This window comes from Pipistrellus kuhlii, unplaced genomic scaffold (assembly GCF_014108245.1).
Source record: "Pipistrellus kuhlii isolate mPipKuh1 unplaced genomic scaffold, mPipKuh1.p scaffold_m20_p_109, whole genome shotgun sequence".
NCBI classification, from domain to species: domain Eukaryota; kingdom Metazoa; phylum Chordata; class Mammalia; order Chiroptera; family Vespertilionidae; genus Pipistrellus; species Pipistrellus kuhlii.
This window is the reverse complement of record NW_023425415.1, coordinates 401,950-421,313: the sequence shown is the minus strand read 5'-3', so window position 1 is coordinate 421,313 and position 19,364 is coordinate 401,950. Positions and strand designations below refer to the sequence as shown.

The following is a 19,364-nucleotide window of genomic DNA, read 5'->3' as shown; positions in this document are numbered from 1 at the left end:
GACGGCAGCATCAGCACCAGCGCCCGCCCCCCGCGCGCGCATTGGGCCGGGCGGCGCTAACGGACGAGCGGCGCAGCCAATGGAAAGGCGCAGAGGCCGCCAGGCCGGCGGCTGCACGGGCCCACGCCCCTCCCGCGCGGAGGACCCAGGCATCCCGGCCCCTGGCATCCGAGCTCCCACCTGCCGCCCGCGGTCTTCACCCCTGGAGCCCGCGCCCCCAAACCGGCAGACGCTCAACCCATCCCAATGCCTTTTCTGGAAACCCAAGTGCCCTCCCCTCTCGCCCATTGGGCTGGGCCCTCGGGTCCCGCATTCCCGGCCGGCGGGCCCCAGGGGCAGCGCCCAGAGGCGGGACGAGCCGAAGAGGAGTCTGTGGGCTCCCACTCGGGGCACCAAGCGAGCCGAACCGGTGTGGGACCCGGGCCGCGGCGCCCTCTACTGGCCATGCCCAGGGGCGGCCCGTGCTAGGGAGGAGCCTAGGGAAGGGGGGCCCTGCCTGCGGCTCTGGGGGCCTTTTCCAGCCTCTCGCCTGGCCTCCACCCCCCACCGCCCAGGGCCCGGGCTGCCCTGGCTCTGAGGAGGCGGTGTCTTTGCTGGGAGAAGGACAGGCGGTGAGAGTGGGAAAGGCCGAGAGGGGGCGGGGCAGACCCAGGGGCTTGGGGTTTCCCAGCCCTGCCTCATGGGAATCCCAGGGTGTGAAGCTGGCACCGCTGGACTGGGGTAAGGGTAGGTTTTAGGGCAGGGACGCGACTGCACGTCACCCTGAAGCGCCCCCTTTTCTGTTCTCCCAACCGTGCGCCTCAGAGTGAGAGTGGTGCTGGGGTGAAGCTCTTCCGGTAAGGGCATCGCATCACTATGCATGTGTGTACTGGCATGTGTGTGTTAGTATGTGTGTATTAGCATGTGTGTTAATATGTGTGTATTAGTACTCACTCAGCCAATAAAAGGGGGACCTAGCACCTTTTGTGCACCACAAAGTTGGACAGTGGGTTTTTGAATGAAGCAGTGTGTGTGTGTGTGTGTGTGTGTGTGTGTGTGTGTACCAGACCATCCTGCCAGCTCACTCCAGGATCCTGATTTCGGTTGCGGGGTCTGTGATCTGCACAGCCAGTGGTAATTGGTGCTTCCTTAGCCAGAGGAACATGCAAAGCACACTCACATTCAACATTAATGCACGCATGGGCCTGCAGTACACACTCACAGCCATGCACACCTACCCACATGCACACAGCCACTCCCAAAGCAGCACAGGGGACAGCTGCAGAAATGCCCACAGGTAGACACCCACAGGGTAGTTCACCCATAGGACGCACGGGCTTGCCGAAGAGCATGCACGAACTTGTGCGCACAGGTGCCCGCACACTCAGAGGCCAATGCACACCCGGGAACAGGTGCACAGAGGGCCTGCCATGGCTCACCTCCCCCTCAGGTACTCGGCACAGAGCAGTCAATCACATCGTAGATGAGTGAGGACACCCACCTACCGAGGTCTCCCTCCCCAGCCTGCAGGGGGTAAAGGGGTGGGGGTAACCCAGGCTGCAGGGGGTGATTTCTAGGAGTTGGGAAGAGAGATTGCTGAGCCAGACCGGGGGAGACCCTCAGGCTGGCCCCATCAAGGCCACTAAAGGAGCCAGAGAACGGGAACTGCTGAGTCAGGGACTCTGACCCCACAACCCACTGCCCCACCCACCCACCCAACTCCCTCCTCCTCCTGCAGCGCGCACACACAGACTCATCCAGTCAGGCACTGTGTGTACACGGACAGACAGGTGCAGCGGTTCCCAGAATGTCTCACTCTTATAGAGCACAGGGAGGTGTCAGGACAGGGCCATAAAGAACGTAAGAGTGAGCATGAGCATTTGTCTCCTGTCCCCTCCCCAGCTCCCTGGGCCACCTCTGCCCGTCAAGGGCAGGAAAGGTCACCTGACAGCGGCTGCACCTCCCTGCCCCTCCCCCCAACTCCAAGGATGCCTCCCCCAAGGCCCAAGGTTCAGACCACCTACTGCAGTTGGGACCCACCACCTCAAGACACCCTCCCCAATTGCCCCCATCCCTCCCCGCACTGTGGCCCTTCTCTGGTGCGAAGTCCAGTAGGCTCACAAGGTGAAGGGGAAATGCAGCAAATGCAGCATGCATGTCTGAGCACACACATGCACACACGCAATGTGAAGCGCATACACCGGACTCACACATACAACCATGAGCAGACAGTCCCACGGTACATCCACATTCCCGGGCGGATCGGCCCTGGGCATGGTTATGCGTGCGCGCGCACACACACACACATTCACACACACACATTCACACACGCGCGCACACGCGCGCACGCACACACGCACGCACACGCCGGCTGGGAAGAGGCCAGGCTGGGCTGGGGAGGTGAGGCCACAGCCTGCAGGGATGGAGGCAGCGCGGGAGGCGGGCAGCTCAGGGAGAGAGCTGCTCTTCACAACACAATCACCGTCTGTTGTTATAGCAACTCAGCCCCCAAATCGTGAAACGGATATTACAGCCTCGGAGGGGGAAGGGCGGGACACACGGGGGACCCAATGGAGGACAAGGCTCGGGGGCCACATGGGGCTGAAGAGTAAGGGTGGGAGAAGGAGACCCAGCTGAGGAGCAGGCCAGGGGGAAGAGGGTGTGGGGTCAGGGGACCCGAGGGAGGGGGCCGAGGCCACGCCTGGTCCACGAACATTGAGCTCTGCAGGTACGAGTCAGGTGCCTAGGCTCCGCCCCAGGACTAGCACAGCTGCCTGAGGCACACCCAGCTGGGGTTTGGGAAGCAGCTCCACTCCCAGGGCCTCCGCCTGGACCATCCTGACCCCAGAGGCCTCCTGGCCCAGGTTCAAACCCTTAGAAGACCCCCGGTCACCCCCCAGCCTAGACCGGCCGTGGAACGGCCTTGGCCTTCCTGGGGCAGTACTGACCCCCAAAACCTCTGAGCTGCAACCTCAGAGGGAGGAGCTGGGTTGGGAGAGGCCACAGGAGGCTGAGAGCAGGATCAATATGCATTTCCTCTGGAAGTCACTGTCCTTCCGGCTGGCAGCAGCACCAGGCTGCAGGCTGCGAGCCCAAGTGCAGCCCCAACAACCCCAGGCAGGAAAGCTGCCCAGGCCCCTCCCTCCACCACCGCCCGCAGCTGGCACTCAGGATTCTCTGCGGTGAGCTCCCCACGGCTGGAAGAACTCAAACAGGAGCTGAAGGCCACCTGTGGAGCAAGGGAATGTGGCATGTGGGCTGACGGCTCTGGCTACCCAAAACCACTGGGCCCAGCGAGTCTGGGTGCAAAGAAGTGCTGGTTTCAAGTTTTAGGCCAGAGATTCTGGACTCCTCGAGATGTCAGAGCCTCCAAGATGCTTACGTTCCAAGGGGTTCTGGTCCTAAGGTTCTCTTCCCCAGGCTTCTAGTCCCCCCAAGATTCCAGACCCACGACACCTCCGATCTCCCAGGATGCTCTGACTACAGACTGGGCCACGCCAACGTTCTAGTCCCGCCCCCTCCACGAGCTTGGCTCTGCCGGCCTAGGTTCATGACACGGGCCTTTTTATTCCTGGAAAATACAAATATTCACAAGAGTCTGTACAACCTTAGGGACACCAGCCCTGGCCCTGCCCTCAACCACATGCCACCCGCATGCCCCACCCCCCAGCCCAGCCTGCTGCCCCAGCACCCGGCTCCCTGCTCCGGTCCAGGTCTTTGCTCCAAGGCAGGCATGCGTGCTTGATCCAGTCACAGCTGGGAAGAGAAAAACAGAGGTGGTGAGGACTATCCTTCCCCCAAAGCAGGAGACCCCCTGGCCCAGAGCGCCCTATCCCGGACCCCACCCCCACCCCCGGCCCCTGGGTGGAGGCTCCGGAGAAGCAGAGGGAGGACTCACCATCACTACAAGTGGATGTCAAACACTCCGTCCTCCACCGTCTGTACCTCCTCTTCCCGGATCTCTGCGGGGGGGTCCGGGGTGGGGGGAGTTCATCACAGGATCGACTCCTGGGTCCCCGTGCCTGCAGCAGCCCCTGCCCCACTCACAGGAGGACCCCTTCCCAGTCCGGTAGCAGACCCACCCACCAAAAACCAATTCACTGAACCACCAAACGGCCCACTTCTGGAGGTTCTGCTAAGCTTCCTCGCGGCCACAGGTCTGTCAGGGCAGTTTGCTTAAATGTCCGTTTGTGTGTGTCACACTGGAGACACCAGCACTTCCGGAGGGTCCCATGCAAATGGTCTCGTCTTTTCTATTTTTGAGGACTTATGCTGATCCGAAAGGTTGTGGTCAACGGCTTTGGACCTCAGTTTAACACAGCTGTTCAGACTGCTCTCAGCCAAATAATCCTTTGAGGAATGATCATTCAGCACACTGACCTACAACCCCCAGAGACCCCCAGAGAGCTGCGGGTGATTTTCGGGGTGAGGGGCTTAGAATTCTCAAAATGGGTCCAGAGCAGCCAGACAAGAAAATGCAGATAAACTCCCTCTCCAATCCATCCCCAATCCCCCTGACAAAATAAGAGCGTGACTGGAATCTGAAGTCTCTTTCATTTCTACTCTTCTTCTTCTTCTTCTTTTTTTTTTTAATATATTTTATTGATATTTTACACAGAGGAAGAGAGAGGGACAGAGAGCTAGAAACATCGATGAGAGAGAATCATCAATCAGCTGCCTCTTGCACACCCCTACTGGGGATGTGCCCGCAACCAAGGCACATGCCCTTGACCGGAATCGAACCTGGGACCCTTCAGTCCCCAGGCCAACGCTCTAGCCGCTGAGCCACACCGGTTTCGGCTCTACTCTTCTTTATATGTGAAAGTCTCTCCTCCTCAGCCTCAGAAGGTCAAGGGTTCCCTGGCTACCTCCTGGCACCCTTACCAGTCCAACCCTCCTCGTCACCCTACCAAACTCTGAACCGGTTTCCCTCCTGCCCTGCCTCCCTCCCTCCACAGGCCCACACAGAGCGAGACGCTTCTTACCTGGGGGCCGGGAGCCTCGCCGGCCTGGGCGGGGCAGGGAGAAGCTGAAGGTGCGGTGGTGGGTGTGCGTGGGGGAGGGGGAGGACGCGCACCCCTCCAGGCTCACGCTCTGGGCCCGGCGCCGGCACTCCACCGACAGGCGGTCCTTGCACTGCTTGTGGCAGTTCACCCCACAGGCTGGGGGAGGCAGAGGGGGGGCCGCCCGGGACATCCGTCAGAACACCCTCCGTCCCACCCCTAGGCCTGCGCCTCTCCCCAGGTCCCTTTGGTCCTGAGCAGCGGCCCCACCAAAACGGAAGCCTCCTTCCAACGTGCTCTCTTGATCCCGCTCGCCATTCTCTGCCCTCTCCAGAAACCTTCACACACAACCATTCCCTCCCTGGCTCCAAGGGACTTCACTCCGGTGCAACTGCCCCACCAAAATAGAGTTCCCACCCAGAGGGTCACTCTTCCCAGGAGTCAGCCCAGCAGCCCTCCATCCATCTCACCTCGGCATTTGAGGCCCTGCTTGTAGATGCCCAGGATCTGAAACAGAGGAGAAGGGCTGTGCTGGGGAGGTATGTATAAGTGATGGCTCTTCTTCCTTCTCTGGGGCAGGGCCTGGGCCTGACCCTCTCTGGGCCCTTAAGGGTTAGAGTTAGGGTTGGGTTAGGGTTAGGGTTGGGGTTGGGGTTAGTGTTAGGGTTGAGGTTAGGGTTAGGGTTGGGGTTAGGGTTAGGGTTGGGTTAGGGTTGGGGTTGAGGTTGGGGTTAGGGTTGGGGTTGGGGTTAGGGTTGGGGTTGGGGTTAGGGTTAGGATTAGGGTTGGGTTAGGGTTAGGGTTGGGTTAGGGTTGGGGTTGGGGTTGGGGTTAGGGTTAGTGTTAGGGTTGGGGTTAGGGTTAGGGTTGGGGTTAGGGTTGGGGTTAGGGTTAGGGTTGGGTTAGGGTTAGGGTTGGGGTTGGGGTTGGGGTTGGGGTTGGGGTTAGGGTTGAGGTTAGGGTTAGGGTTGGGGTTGGGGTTAGGGTTGGGGTTAGGGTTGGGTTAGGGTTGGGGTTGGGGTTGGGGTTGGGGTTAGGGTTGGGGTTGGGGTTAGGGTTGGGGTTGGGGTTGGGGTTGGGGTTGGGGTTAGGGTTGGGGTTAGGGTTGGGTTAGGGTTGGGGTTGGGGTTAGGGTTAGGGTTGGGGTTAGGGTTAGGGTTGGGTTAGGGTTAGGGTTGGGTTAGGGTTGGGTTGGGGTTGGGGTTGGGGTTAGGGTTAGTGTTAGGGTTAGGGTTAGGGTTGGGGTTAGGGTTGGGGTTAGGGTTAGGGTTGGGTTAGGGTTAGGGTTGGGGTTGGGGTTGGGGTTAGGGTTAGGGTTAGGGTTAGGGTTAGGGTTGGGGTTGGGGTTGGGATTAGGGTTGGGGTTGGGGTTGGGGTTGGGGTTAGGGTTGTGGTTGGGGTTAGTGTTAGGGTTGGGGTTAGGGTTGGGTTAGGGTTAGGGTTGGGGTTGGGGTTGGGGTTAGTGTTAGGGTTGGGGTTAGGGTTAGGGTTAGGGTTTGGTTTGGGGTTAGGGTTAGGGTTAGGGTTAGGTTTGGGGTTGGGGTTGGGGTTTGGGTTTGGGTTAGGGTTGGGGTTGGGGTTGGGGTTGGGGTTAGGGTTAGGGTTAGGGTTAGGGTTGGGGTTGGGGTTGGGGTTGGGGTTAGGGTTAGGGTTAGGGTTAGGGTTAGGGTTAGGGTTAGGGTTGGGGTTAGGGTTAGGGTTAGGGTTAGGGTTAGGGTTGGGGTTGGGGTTAGGGTTAGGGTTAGGGTTAGGTTTGGGGTTGGGGTTGGGGTTAGGTTAGGGTCTTGGCTGGTGAAATTCATGAGGCTGGCTTGCCTGGGCTGAGAGCTGAGGGTGCTGGCAGGGGCAGGGCCAGAGGGAGAACAGGGCGGACGGGGCGGGGGCGGGGCGGGGGCGGGAGGGTGTGGCTTGGGCGGGGGCTCACCAGGGCCTTGCAGTGGCGGCAGGCGACGGGGCGCAGGGAGTTGCTCTCCTGGAAGTTGTGCACGAAGCCCATGCGGCCGCCCAGCACGGAGCTGGAGCGGAGGAAGTAGGAGATCATCTCCTCCCGGCTGATGCAGCCGTCCCTGCCGGGGAGGGAGCACCTGCGTTGGAGCCCTCCCCGAACCACCCACCCCTGGGCAAACCCCTGCAAACAGAAGGTCCTCCCCAACGCCTGGGTTTGAGCCCTGGTGCGGGGCAGAGAAAGGACGCTGGGCGGCGTCAGTGGTCCCGGCTGCTACTGACCAGCTGTGCAGCCTCGGGTTTCCTTCTGGGTCTCCCCCCAGAAAGCGGGGCTGCCACCCCGCCCTGCCCCCTGCACACAGCCTCTCTCCCCCGTTATCAGCCTGTGCGCCCACCCTGAGCTCTGGCAGGCACCAGCAAGAGGCCTCCGAGCAGTTCTGGGGCCCGGAGCCCCCCACCCTGCGGGAACCGCTGTGGCCCGTGCTCGCGTTCCCCGGGGCTCCCTGCAGAACCCCTTTCTCCGCGTTAGGAAGAGTGAGCATGCGCTCTGCAGATCCACAGGCCTCCACTCCCATCTGGCTCCACTACCTCCTGGCTGTGTGACCTCCAGCTGGTTAGAGCTCTCTGTGCCTCAGCTTCCTCTTCTCTAAATGAGGATAATGGTCGTTCCCACATCTCAGGGGGGGTAGGGGGGGTCCGGGGGGGGGGGGGGATTAAGTGAGATAGTGCGCAGGAAGCACTGGGGACAGTGTCTGGGGTGTCACTGGTTCCCAGGCTACGCCCAGCTGTTTCTGCTGCCGAGGCTGGTCCTTGCTGCAAATCTCCACCCATGGGGTCTGGGGGTCCCTGGTGGGGTCGGGGTGGCCCCTCAAGTTCAGGGGCATTGGGACAACTGGCCAGTTAGGAGGAAACAGATGCCAGGATTCCTAGCTCCTCCTGTGTCTGAAAACCAAACCCCACTGACCTGAGAACGCCCGTGTGAAACAATGAACCTTATCAGAGAACCTGAAAAGGTTAAAGAGAATCTTTTCTGGAATCTGGACGGGGGGGAGGGGCTCACTGCACACACCACAAATCCAGGAAGCTACAGAGAAAAAGACTGACATACTGAACACACAACATTTTTTAAATTTTTTATGCGGGAAAAGACGACACTGATGACAGACTGGAAGAAAATATTTGCAAACATGTTCGACAGCAAAGGGTTCATACCCGTTAACAGAGATTCTGGAAAATCAACGAGGAAACAGACCGACAGACCCAGTGGGATATGGACAAAGACCACGGACAGGCGATTCACAGGAGAAATACCAGTGGCCCACACGCACATGAAGAGACATCCTCCCCCACTCGTGGTAAAGAAATGCAGATTCAACCAAGACACTGTTGGCCAATGAGACGGGCAACATTGTGAGGCTTATTATAGATTCTGCTGTTGGCAGGGAAGCTGGGGAATGGGCATCTTCCGCTGCCGCCGAGGGCGCAAGCTGGCACCACCTTGCCTGAGGTCACTTTGGCAGCCTCCCTCCTAATTTAGAATGTGCATATCTTTGGATTCAATTATCCCTCTTCTAGGAATCTCTCCCACAGAAACAGTGGCCTGTCCCCGGCAGCCCGCAGGCATTAATAGCGGAAACCGGGCGCCGCCCGCACACCCGTCAGCGGGAGAACGGCGAGGGAGAGGATGCCCGGCCGCGTCACCGTTACTCGGGAACCGTCGGAAAGAAGGACGTGTCCTGCATGCAGCAGCAGGAAGAGATGTCCGCGATAACGGCTTACGTGGAAAACAAAAGCAAAAAAAAGCACGGCATGCAGTTCTGCCAAGATAGCGACCAAAACAAACAAAAAAACAAAAAAACCTGCCCTAACTGGTTTGGTTCAGTGGGTAGAGCATCGGCCTGCGGACTGCAAGGTCCCAGGTTCAATTCGGGTCAAGAACATGTACCTGGGTTGTGGACACATCCCCAGAAGGAGGTGTTCAAGAGGCAGTTGATCGATGTTTCTCTCCCATCAATGTTTCTAACTCTTTATCTCTCTCTTTTCCTCTCTGTAAAAAATCAATAAAGTATATTAAAAAAACAACAACCTGGAAACCTTACTGCTACAAACATCTAGGTGCTGGTGAAATATAAAAAATAGCTTTAAATGCATAGGTGAGTTTGAAAGGAAAAAAAAAAAGAAAGAAAGAAAACACCTAAGTTCCAGAACCAAAGAGGGAGACAAGCTGAGGCAGTGAGTTGGGTCCGGACTCTGGGTGGCTGGTCTCCCTCCTGGCGAGCCAGGTGCTGGTGCTATTGTGATTGCTGGTGGTGGTGGTGGCGATGGTGGCGGCGGTGTGTGTGTGTGTGTGTGTGTTTAAGTATATTTTTATTGATTTGAGAAAGAGAGGAAGGGAGAGGGAGAGAAACATCAATCAGCTGCCTCCTGCACGCCCCCTACTGGGGATCTAGCTGGCAGCCAGCCAGGGCCAGGTGCTGGGTTTTGATTCCCAACCAGGGGAGGGGGAGGCCGAGGCCGTGGCATTGCAGGGGGGGGGGGGGCGGGGAGCTAAGGCTGGGACTCCAGCTTGGAGATGGGCCTCCAAGGTCCCTGAGGACTGCATCCTTACTGAAATGTGGCCTGAAAAACAGCACCACCACCCCACCCAGGGAGATAACACGGAAGTCTGGCTCAACGCTGGGTGGAGAAACAAAACAGTTACAGCCAACACCATGGGCAGGGCTGGACCTATGCTATAATTCCATTTGTCCATGACACAAACTCAGGCAAACAAAATCTGTCAAATTGCACGTGCATGGAAAAAAGAAAAAAGAAAGAAAAAAAAAGACTGGAAGGATATACATATTGCCAAACCAGGAACCCTGCCAAGGGCTTGCTTACTAGGAAGTTATGCTAATAACCTCTTCAGATAGGAAAGGAGGAAGGCAACTTTCCACTTCTCACTTAATACACTTTGCTTATTACAAGTCTGTTTTCCTACCTGAATTTTTTAAACCAGGGGTTTTTGCATTATGGGGGGAAAAAACAACTGGTTTTTAAATACAGATCAACATTTAAAAATATCTTGACCTGTAAATTTTGATTGGGATTTTATCTGTTCAGCAAAGCGGATAGGATTGTGGTCGCAGGGGGCCACATTTCACCTACCTCAGACAACCAGCTGTTGGCCCAAATTGTCAGCTAGTGAGTTGTTGATAAGCAAGTGGGTGCTAATTACAGGCCTTTCTTATCTATTCATTAAAACAGGCTGCCCACCCTGCGTGCCAGCTGGGAGCCCGCAAATGAAATGGCATTTGTGGAGAAACAGTCCCCAGGCCACCGTCTCTGTTAGATGCAGGGGGAGTCGCCATCTGTCTGAACAGGGGAGCTATAGGCCTGGCTGCTTTCAGGAGCCCTATGACCCCAAATGAGAGTCCCTTCCCACGGGGGCAGCCTTCTCTGCCAAGACCGTCTGGTCCAATGGCCTGATGGCACAGAAGGAAACGGAACCCCAAGGGGAAGTGGCCTGCCTTCCCTCTCCCCGACCCCCGGCCCTCCTCACTGGTTCTGGTCGAGGTCCCCAAAGGCGCTGAGGTAAGGGAAGTTCCCACGGATGATCTGGAACTCTTCCTGAGAGATGTGGCCGTCCCCGTCGACGTCAAAGTTCCGGAACACGGACTTGGGGACACAGAAGGACACAGAGAACAGAGAGTAAGAGCCCCCGCAGCCCCATCCTGCCTGCACTCTCCGTCCCGGTGAAAGGGCGTCCAGATGTGGGCAGCTGTCCGTCTGCCCGCCACCTCCCTCTCCCAAACCCGTGCCTTCCGGAGAGTGAGCGCTGGCCCTTGAACGCGGCACCGGTGCTGGTTCCTGGACCGGTGCCCCGGCAAAGCTCCAGGCCTGCCGCCCAGGCCTCACCTCCACCATCTTCTCGATGTGTTCCACCACGAGCGCCTGGTCCAGCTTGGGCTTGGCCGCCGAGGTCCACTCCTCCAGCACGGGGGCCCGGGGGGGCGGGGTGCAGCTGATGGGGCTGGTTGGCTGTGGGGATGGTCAGGCCTGAGCGAGAGCCAGAGGTGAGGGAGCCCAGAGCCCCGGGGAGGGGAGCGGAGAAGCCAGGGGTGAGGAGCCTGTGCCCCAGGCAGGAGGGGTGAGGCCGCTGCTCAGTCTGAGCCTCAGTGTGAGCCTGTCCTAGGACCGCCCACACCCCCTAACCCCGCCCACTGGGAAAACTGACCGAATAAAAGCCCTCACATCCTGGGCTTAAGGGGTGGAAGGGGGGGCGCTGTGTGGGAGGAAGGGGACGGAGGAGAGTCCACTCCTCACCGACTTGCAGCGCGGCTCCCGCTGCAGGGACAGCTGGTAGAGCTCGTCCTCCGTCTGATACTGATCCAGCGACACCTGCGACACACGGGTCCGTCACAGCACAGGCCTGCTGCCCCGGAGCCCGCTGCCCCCGCCCAGGCCACAGGCTCGCCAGAGACCAGCTCAGCCGAGCCCAGGCCAGGAGACAGACTCGGGACAAGGCCAGCTTAGAACACACCCCACAGCCACATGCCGGCCAGCACACAGACCACGGGCCACGCTCCCCCTAAACCTCGAGCAAACTGCACTGCCCAGGTCTCAGCCAGAAGCCAGGCCGGACCTTGGCCCCAAATCTTGAACACAACCCACTGCTGGTGACTCCTCCCAGGGCCACACACCAGCCTCGAGGGCAGCCCCAGTCCTGTCCGGAGCCTGAGCCCATCTCAGAATTCCCTCCACGCCGGAGCCCAGGCTGGATCTCGGGCCCAGCCAGGCCTGCGCGGTGTGGGCCCGGCCGCTGTGGCTGCGAGCCCCGTGCCCGGCCTCACCGTGAGCAGGCTCAGCAGGTCAGGGTTCGCCTGCACCGGCGGCCGGAGGCTGGTCACCATGGCCAGCTCCTCCAGGATGCTGAAGAGCTGCTTCATCTTGGCCCCGTTGAGCCGGGTCCGGGCTGGGTCCAGCCAGTCCGGCAGTGCCAGCTGCAGGGCCACCAGGTCCTTGAGGTGCACCCCCAGGATGGGGAAGCGGAAGCCCACGCAGGCCGCCAGCCGCCGCCGGTAGTTGCCGTAGTTGCTGGTGGCCGTCACCAGTTCTGTCAGACCTTCCCAGAGCTGCGGGCAAAGGGCAGGAGGTCACGCACATACAGCCATCGCTGGGTCAGCCATCCCCTGCCCCCGCCCCCCACTCAGCCCTAGAAATGTGGGAGAGGATGAGGATCTGAGCCAGGGATGGCTGAAAAGGCAGAATTCTCCCTCACTGTCCCCCAGCCCTGGCTCCCTCGGCCCCTGAAGGTCAGAGGTAACAGCTCATGAGTTCAGGGGAACACCCACTGCCAAGGACCACACCTGCACACCAGGCCTGGCCACAGGTCATCAACACTTAACAGGAGGAGAAACTGAGGCTCAGAGGCAAAGCAGCGCAGGAATAACTAGAACAACGCTCTTGGATGGGTGGTTCCTACAGTCCGAGCGGGGAAAACCCCAAATGTTCAACCGCACAGCAGATCATACATTGGGGCGAACTTACAATTAGATATTGTGTTGCAATGAAAATGAATGAACGAGTGTTCCACATAACAGAATGTAAGAATGAAAGACGATGTAAAGTAACATAAACAACATACTTCCATGTATAGAAGTTCAAAAACAGGCAACAAAAAGCCCACGGTTTTGGGGGGCGTGCCTGAGCAGTGAAGCTGTATGGGGAAAGCCGGGACACTGGTCACCCCCACTGGGGAGGGAGAGGCGCTCCGAGGTGCTGGGAGCTGCGGGGGCTGGGGATGTTCTATCTCTTGACCTGGGTGCTGGCTACCCAGGTGCTTCCTGTATCACTTGTCTTTGAAGTGTACGTGTGTCCTACATACTTTTCTATGTGCGTGTCACCCTGTGTGTGAAGCAGGAGAAAAGGAGGAGAAAACACAAGCTTTGGAGCCAGGCAGACGCGTGAGCCGGCGTGCTGCCACGTTCACCGTGTAACATGGCAGAAGCATTCGATCCCCCAAGCCTCAGTTTCCCCGCCTGTCAAAGGAGGGCAGGAGTGCCCAGCGCTCGCCCTGTGGGTTCCCAGGGAAGCCAGGCCTGGGAAGGCAGGCGGAGCTCACGGCCTGACCCCCCAGCCCAGGCACCTTGATGGTCTCGGGGCTAACGTGGCTGTGGGTCTCCTTGAGGCGAGAGATGGAGCTGTGGCTCAGGCCCCCGACCACCGCCATCAGCGTGTTGAAGTTCTGCAGCTGCAGCAGCTTCTGGGGGACAAAGCAGGGCGGGGAGGAGCATCACTGAGTGAGTCCAGAATCTGGCCTAGCTTTCCTGGAGCGGAGGCAGCCGGTTCCTGGCGATTGGGGCGGCAGGGAGGGGACAGGGCGGCGGCAGGCACCTCTGCCACGTGGACGAAGTGGGTGATGACCAGGGCCCGCTGGGGGGCGGTGGGCTTGCTGAGGATCATGAGCTGCACCCACTGGGAGACGCTGTTGAAAAGGGAGATGAATCGCTCCAGCACGGGGTTGTCCACGGTGCAGCCGTGCGTCACAAAACTGTGATAGTCCTGGAACTGGGGGCGGGGCGGCCTCAGTGCCCGGCGGGCCCTCCCTTCGGCCACTCTGCCCCTCCTGTGCCCTCTGGTGGTGACCCCACCTCCCCCAAGGATGCTGCCCCTCTGGGACCCAGTGCCAGCCTGCATCCCCCCTGCCCAGGCCTCGGGCACACCAGGATCTTGCTGAAGGAGCGGTACTCCAGGTAGGTGAGGTGCTCCGCCAGCTCCATGGGCTCCAGGTGGTCAAACAGCAGGGACATCTTGCGCTTCTTCTGTGCGTCCGGGTTCCGCTGAGTCACCTGCCGCTGCCACTTGTAGGTGGGGCTGGGGGGGGGGGGGCAAGGGCAGTGAGCCCTTTGCTGGAGATGCCCCACACGCATGCAGACACATGCCACTCACGCCGACCGAGGCCCCCCACACTGTCCCAGCCCTAGAGCTCCTGCAAGCCCCCTCACCATGCACCCCACATGGAAGGCGGGCTCGGTGCCAGGCCCGGGGCTGGATGCTGGGGGCAGAGACGAGCAAGACACGGCTCCTGCCCCCGGGGAGCTCACAGGCCACTGAGGGCGACGGGCCCGGAGACAGACAACACAGAACAGCGCGGCGCGGGTACGGGTCTTCGCGCAAAGTGCCACGGGGAGCAGAGGGAACAACACGTCCTGCCCGGAAAAGCCTGGGCCAGCCCACAGACACTCCGCGCCTGAGCTGCATGTGATAACATGTGATAACATGTGATAACACAGAGATGCGAGAGCAGTATGAGCGGGGCATGGCGCTGGGAGAGGAGGCAGGGCCAGGGATGGAGAGTGGACCCCGGTGGCTGCAGGCCGGGGCGCGTGGGGGGTGTGGAGGGAGGCGGAAGCTCCCCGCTGAGACATTTTGAAGGCGACAGAGAACCACAGACGGCTGGTAAGCAAGAGAGGGACATGACCCTCACTCATTCAATTCAACAGGCATTTATTAAGCACAGAGGACCGTGTGGGGTGCCGAGCGCCTGCCCTGCCCCCGAGCCCCCCCCACGCACACGCTCTCGATGTCGATGAGGCTGCTGTGCCGGCGGTTCCCCTCCTGGTCCAGCAGCGCCTTCAGCTCCTTGATCTGCTCCGCGAGCTCATGGTTCAGGTCAAACTCCGCTGGGAACGCCGAGATCCAGTACCTGCAGGAGCGTGGGGTCACCCACGGCGGCCCTTACCCCACACTCCCCACCTCCCCCCGCATTGAAACTCCCCGTGACAGGGGGATAGAGCTTCAAGCCAGGGTCCCTGTCCTGGCCCTGTCCGCCCCGCCCGCTGTGAGACCAGGAAGCCCAGGCCGGGACCGGCAGGAGCAGCTCACCCACCATGGACAGAGCCGGGGGCAAACCTGCGTGACCGCCTGCGTCAGGCCCGGCCCGGGGCAGGGCGGGAGGGGAAGGTGCCCCGGAGGGAGGACTCACCTCACCAGATGGCATGTCTTCACCTGCAGGGAGCTGGAGTTGTCCTTCCGGGATTGTTGGTAGGTGACAGAGAGTTAAGGAAAACCCGAGGGCAGCCTACGTCTAGGAAGGGAGGCGGGGACCGGCCTGGCTCCAGGAGCAACGCTGGGGGGACCTGGAGCAGCGATGGGCAGGCCCCGGCCGAGGCCGAGGCCCTGGACAGGCTGCAGGGAGGGGTGAGCGCCGAGCAGGGGCGGAGGTGAGAGGGAGGGGCTAGGTTCTGGGGGCAGCTGAGAGCAGGGCCTGGTCTCTGGGAGAGGCAGAGGCAGACCAAGCTGCCAGGTCTCCCCAGACGGCAGGGAGCGGGGAGGCAGGGCCAGGCTGGGGGGCAGTCAGACTGCCCGGGCCTTAGGAGGCTGGGCCAAGCCTGAACTCCGGGACTGGCGGTCCGCCTCTAGGGAAGCCCCGGGCAGTGGCCGGCGGGCTGGGGCCTGGCTGCGGGTGAGCGGAAGGATATATGTGGAGCAGCTTGGCCGCCAGCTGGGACGAAGGGATGTACCAGGGGTGCATCATGAGGAACATGCGCACCAGCTGCGGGTCCCGCACCTTCCCCGAGTCGTCTGCCTCCGGGGAGGAGAGAAGCGGTGACTCTCTGTCCAGCAGCCTGGTCTCCGAGCCCCAATTCAGCCAGAGGGGTGTCTTCTCCCTCCACCCCCACCCCCACCCCAGGATTCCCAGACCAGGAGGAGGTTGGCAGGAGGAGGTAGGGTGGGAGAGATACGGGGCAGGATCGGAGGAACTGGATGGAGGAGGGGAGGTCTGACCGGGCCATCCTCAGGAGGGGAACCAGCTGGGCCGGAAGGAGCCTGGGTTCCCCAGGGTCAGGAATCCAGAGGTCACTTCCTGAGTGCTTGGGGGAAGGGGCACCCCTTGGCCAGATAAGCCACCCGCATCAGCCGGAAACAGCTCCGAGGCGGAGATAGAGTTCCTCCGGATTCCCAGGGGGCAGGGCGCTGGGGGGGGTGGGGGGGGCAGATAACGCACCCCGAGTGTCAGAGTCTGGGGACCCGCACCCCTGCCTTCAAGGCGGCCTGCTAGGGAGGGAAACACTTTCTCTTTCTGAGCCATGGGCCTGTCCGGGAGGAGGATGCGGGATGCGGAGCCCAGGGGGTCAGGGCCGGGGCCTGGCCTGGGAGCGGCCCGGAGTCAGGGTCCCGGGGGCTCGGGCCACTCACCGAAGGCTTCGATGCAGCCGCGCAGCAGCTCCTCCACCGTGCAGCCCTTGTCCAGGTCCAGGGTGCCCGCCATGGCCGCTCCGGGAGCCTCCGCGGGCTCGGACTGGACCCCTGTCCGGGAGAGGCGGAGTGGGCGGCTGGAGGCGCGGCCGGGGAGCCGGGTGGGCAGGGGCGGGCGGGGCGGGGCGGGCACGCCCCCTGCCGGGCGGGGGCGGAGTCGCCGCCGCGGCCGCTCCCGGGTTAAGCGGGCTGGCCCGGGATGGTGCAAGCCCCAGTTGGGACACGGGCTGGCCCAGAGGCTTCCGGCCCCCCCTCGGCGTCGCCAGAGGGCCCAGGGGCTCCCGGGGGATGGGGACGAGCCGGGACTCGGGGGCTTTGGGTGCCCCCCACGCCCCCTGTCCCCGCGCCCTCTCCCCTCCGGAGCACCTGCAGCCGCGGCGCCCGGTCTGCGCGCTCTCGCTCCCCTCACCGCCTCCCTCCCCCGCAGGTTATTTTGGGAACCAGAGCCCGAGGGGACCTCGGAGGAATTTCTTCCTGGGGTGGGAGGGATAGGAACCCAGGCGTCCTGGGCTCCCGGGAGGGAGACCGGGCTGCGGGCCCCAGGGGCCTGCCCCGGGAGGAGGAGGGAGGGGAGGAGGACATTCCGAGGGCGGGGTGGGGAGCCCGCGCGGCCGGAGGCGGGAAGCCCGGGCCTGGGAAACGCTCCCTGGCCACCTCCTCCGGGAAGGTCCCTGGGGTCCGGCTCAGCCTTCCCGCCGCCGCCCTCCTCCGGGCCCGGGCCCAGCCCGGCCCGCCCCACACTGCGCGGCGGAGCGGGGAGCGCACGTCCTGCAGAGCAGGACGCCCAGAAGGGGGCGCCATCGCCGCGGGGCTGGAGCGTCACCGTGTGCACCACCGGCAACTCCGTACGCACCCATGGGGACACACTCATCCGCACCCGAGGCGAGGGACCCGCATTGGGGTGCAGGACGCCCCCGCTTACACGCACCCGGGCCTCAGGCAGCCGCCTGTGGTCCTCGGCGTCCCGCACACAATGGCACCCACACCCTCAGGCGCCAAACCCAGCCCTCCGCTCAGAATGCAGACCCCGCCCGGGCAGCTCCGCAGCCACCTCAGCGCGGACAGGGCACACGTGTGCGCACACGCCAGACACGCACCTACACGCATGCACACTCGTGCACAATGCACACGCCCCCGTGGGCGCACACACGCCCATTTCACCGCCACCCCTTCCTCTGCGGTCCGGGCCACCCTCACCTCCACCCCCAGCGCCTCCGGGCGGCGGGCTTTGTGCCTCCGAAAGGGCCCCGCACCCCGGCTGGTCCCCGCGGCTGGGGCCCCCCAGGAGTTCTCGGTCAGACTTTCCCCAGGACCCGCCCAGAGCCCCCTCCTCGCTGTGACCTTGAGATTCTCTCGGCCTCTCGGAGCCTCAGTTTCCTCCTATGTCAAATGGGGTGTCCGCGGGGAGGGTCACGCTGAGCCCGGGCTGGGAGGGCCGGGCGCCACGATGCCGCCCCCTCCCGGGTGTCCGGCGCCTCCGCTCTCCGCAGCTCCCGCCGGCACCCTCCGCAGGCTCCCCACCCACAGACACCCCCGCAGCTCCCCACCCACAGACACCCCCGCAGGCCCCCCCGCCAGCCCCCCGCGCCCGCGGCCTGAGCCCGGCCCCTCCGGGCGCCCCGCCCGCGCCACTCACTGTGGGACCCGGACCGGGAGGACGCACCGGCCGGGAGGCGCCCCCTCCGCGCGCTCCGCCCGCCGCCCGCCCGGCTGCGGCCGCGGCTCCCGCCCGCTCTCCGCTCCGCTCCCCGCCGCCCGCCCCGCCCCCGGCCCCGCCGCCCCGCCCGCCCCGCCCCGCGCGGGACTCCGCACCCGCCTCCGGGGCTCCCTCGCCCGCACGCGGTCCCCGGGCGTGAACCCCTCCCCGCCAGGGCCGGGCGGGGGCTGCGCCACCGGCGGCGCGGAGGGCGGGAGGGGGAGGGGGAGGGGGGCGGGGGGCGGACCGGAGCGGGCCTCTCCCCCGGCCCCGCGCCCGCGCCCCCCGCCCCGCCCGCGCGGGCAGAGGAAGCCGGGAGGGGCAGGAAGCGGATTGCGGTGGGGAAGGGGCGCCCCGCCCAGCCCCCGGCCCGGTTCCTGTTTTCGAAACAAACCGTTCCCACGGGGCCCTGCCGGCGGCGGCGATGGGGGCGCGGGGCCCGGCCGGCGGCGGCGATGGGGGCGCGGGGCCCGGCCGGCGGCGGCGATGGGGGCGCGGGGCCCTGCCGGCGGCGGCGATGGGGCGCGGGGCCCGGCCGGCGGCGGCGATGGGGGCGCGGGGCCCGGCGGCGGGCCGGGGAGGGGCAGCGCGGGCGGCAGCGTTTGGGGAGGAGAGGCCTGGGGGCGGGGGAGGAAACGCCGCTACCTGGAGGCGAGACCTCGGTGTCTGGGGGTGTGGGGGCGCCCCGGCTCACACGGGCGGGCCTGCGCCCCGGAAGCCTGGGGCCAGATGCTGGGCTCTCCGCAGCTCGGAGCCGGAGGCTGGGCAGGGGGCGCTGGGGAGGGGCAGCCGCCGGCGGTTGGGGTCCCCACCAGCCGGGCCCAGGGGAACCGGTAACCGTTTCCGGACTGTGGGTTCACACACACACACTCTGAAACCACCCGCCCCAAACTGCCTCCGCCGCCGGCCCCCCCCTGACTGGGGCCCGGGAGTCAGGACCTCCCCCCACTCAGCCTGGGTAACGTGAGGCCTAGAGCAGCCCCCTCTGGCCTGTCCCCCCAGAGCGAGGTGGGGGGACAGGGGCCAGCCTGGGCGGCCTGTGAGCATCCCCCCAAAACCTCCCCGGCCTCCGTGCAAGCAGAGCCCCGGCTCAGAGACCCTACAACGCCGCAGTGGGGCGGGGCCGGGGGCGGAGCCAGACCGCACCGACCTCCGCAGGTCCCTCCCCTCCCTGACTTCACCCGGACTGCGGGGATCTTCCCCAGCCCCGCCTCGGCCCGAGTCCCCGACTCCTAGGCCCGGGGGGCCCCACCCGGCGGGCGCCCCGCCCCCGGCCAGCCGGCAGGCCGCTGCCCTAGTATGGACACAGTCCTGGGAAGAGGGGCGGGGAGGGTGACGTGGGGAAAGGGCTGGAGAGTCCCAGGCCCGGCCCCCAAGGGCGCCCCCTCCCTCCGAGGGGAGCACCTGCGGCGGGTGGGGGGAAGCCACGGTGACTGCGCAGCTGCCGCGGGGCCCACCCAGAGCTAAAAATATCCCCCACCAGAGAGAGAGGCAAACGAGGC

General features: G+C 63.3%; 1 protein-coding gene across 2 annotated transcripts; it reads right to left on the bottom strand.

The window, feature by feature from the left end:
- Window positions 1-3,522: 3,522 nt before the first annotated feature.
- RASGRP2 (RAS guanyl releasing protein 2) lies at window positions 3,523-17,913 on the bottom strand. 2 transcript variants are annotated; one of them, XM_036430508.2, is made up of 17 exons: window positions 17,799-17,913; window positions 16,107-16,217; window positions 15,389-15,491; window positions 14,893-14,955; window positions 14,482-14,613; window positions 13,631-13,781; window positions 13,302-13,475; window positions 13,054-13,170; window positions 11,759-12,040; window positions 11,232-11,306; window positions 10,824-10,946; window positions 10,468-10,583; window positions 6,907-7,048; window positions 5,453-5,489; window positions 4,965-5,141; window positions 3,878-3,941; window positions 3,523-3,735 (listed from the first exon to the last, which is right to left on the bottom strand). In XM_036430508.2, the coding sequence occupies exons 2-16, from the start codon at window positions 16,177-16,179 to the stop codon at window positions 3,883-3,885; spliced, it is 1,824 nt and encodes a 607-aa protein (XP_036286401.1). In that variant the 5' UTR covers window positions 16,180-16,217; window positions 17,799-17,913; the 3' UTR covers window positions 3,523-3,735; window positions 3,878-3,882. The 2 variants fall into 2 exon arrangements, with proteins under 2 accessions (XP_036286401.1, XP_036286402.1); XM_036430509.2 differs by lacking the exons at window positions 15,389-15,491; window positions 17,799-17,913 and having other exon boundaries at window positions 14,893-14,994; window positions 16,107-16,194.
- Window positions 17,914-19,364: the final 1,451 nt, after the last annotated feature.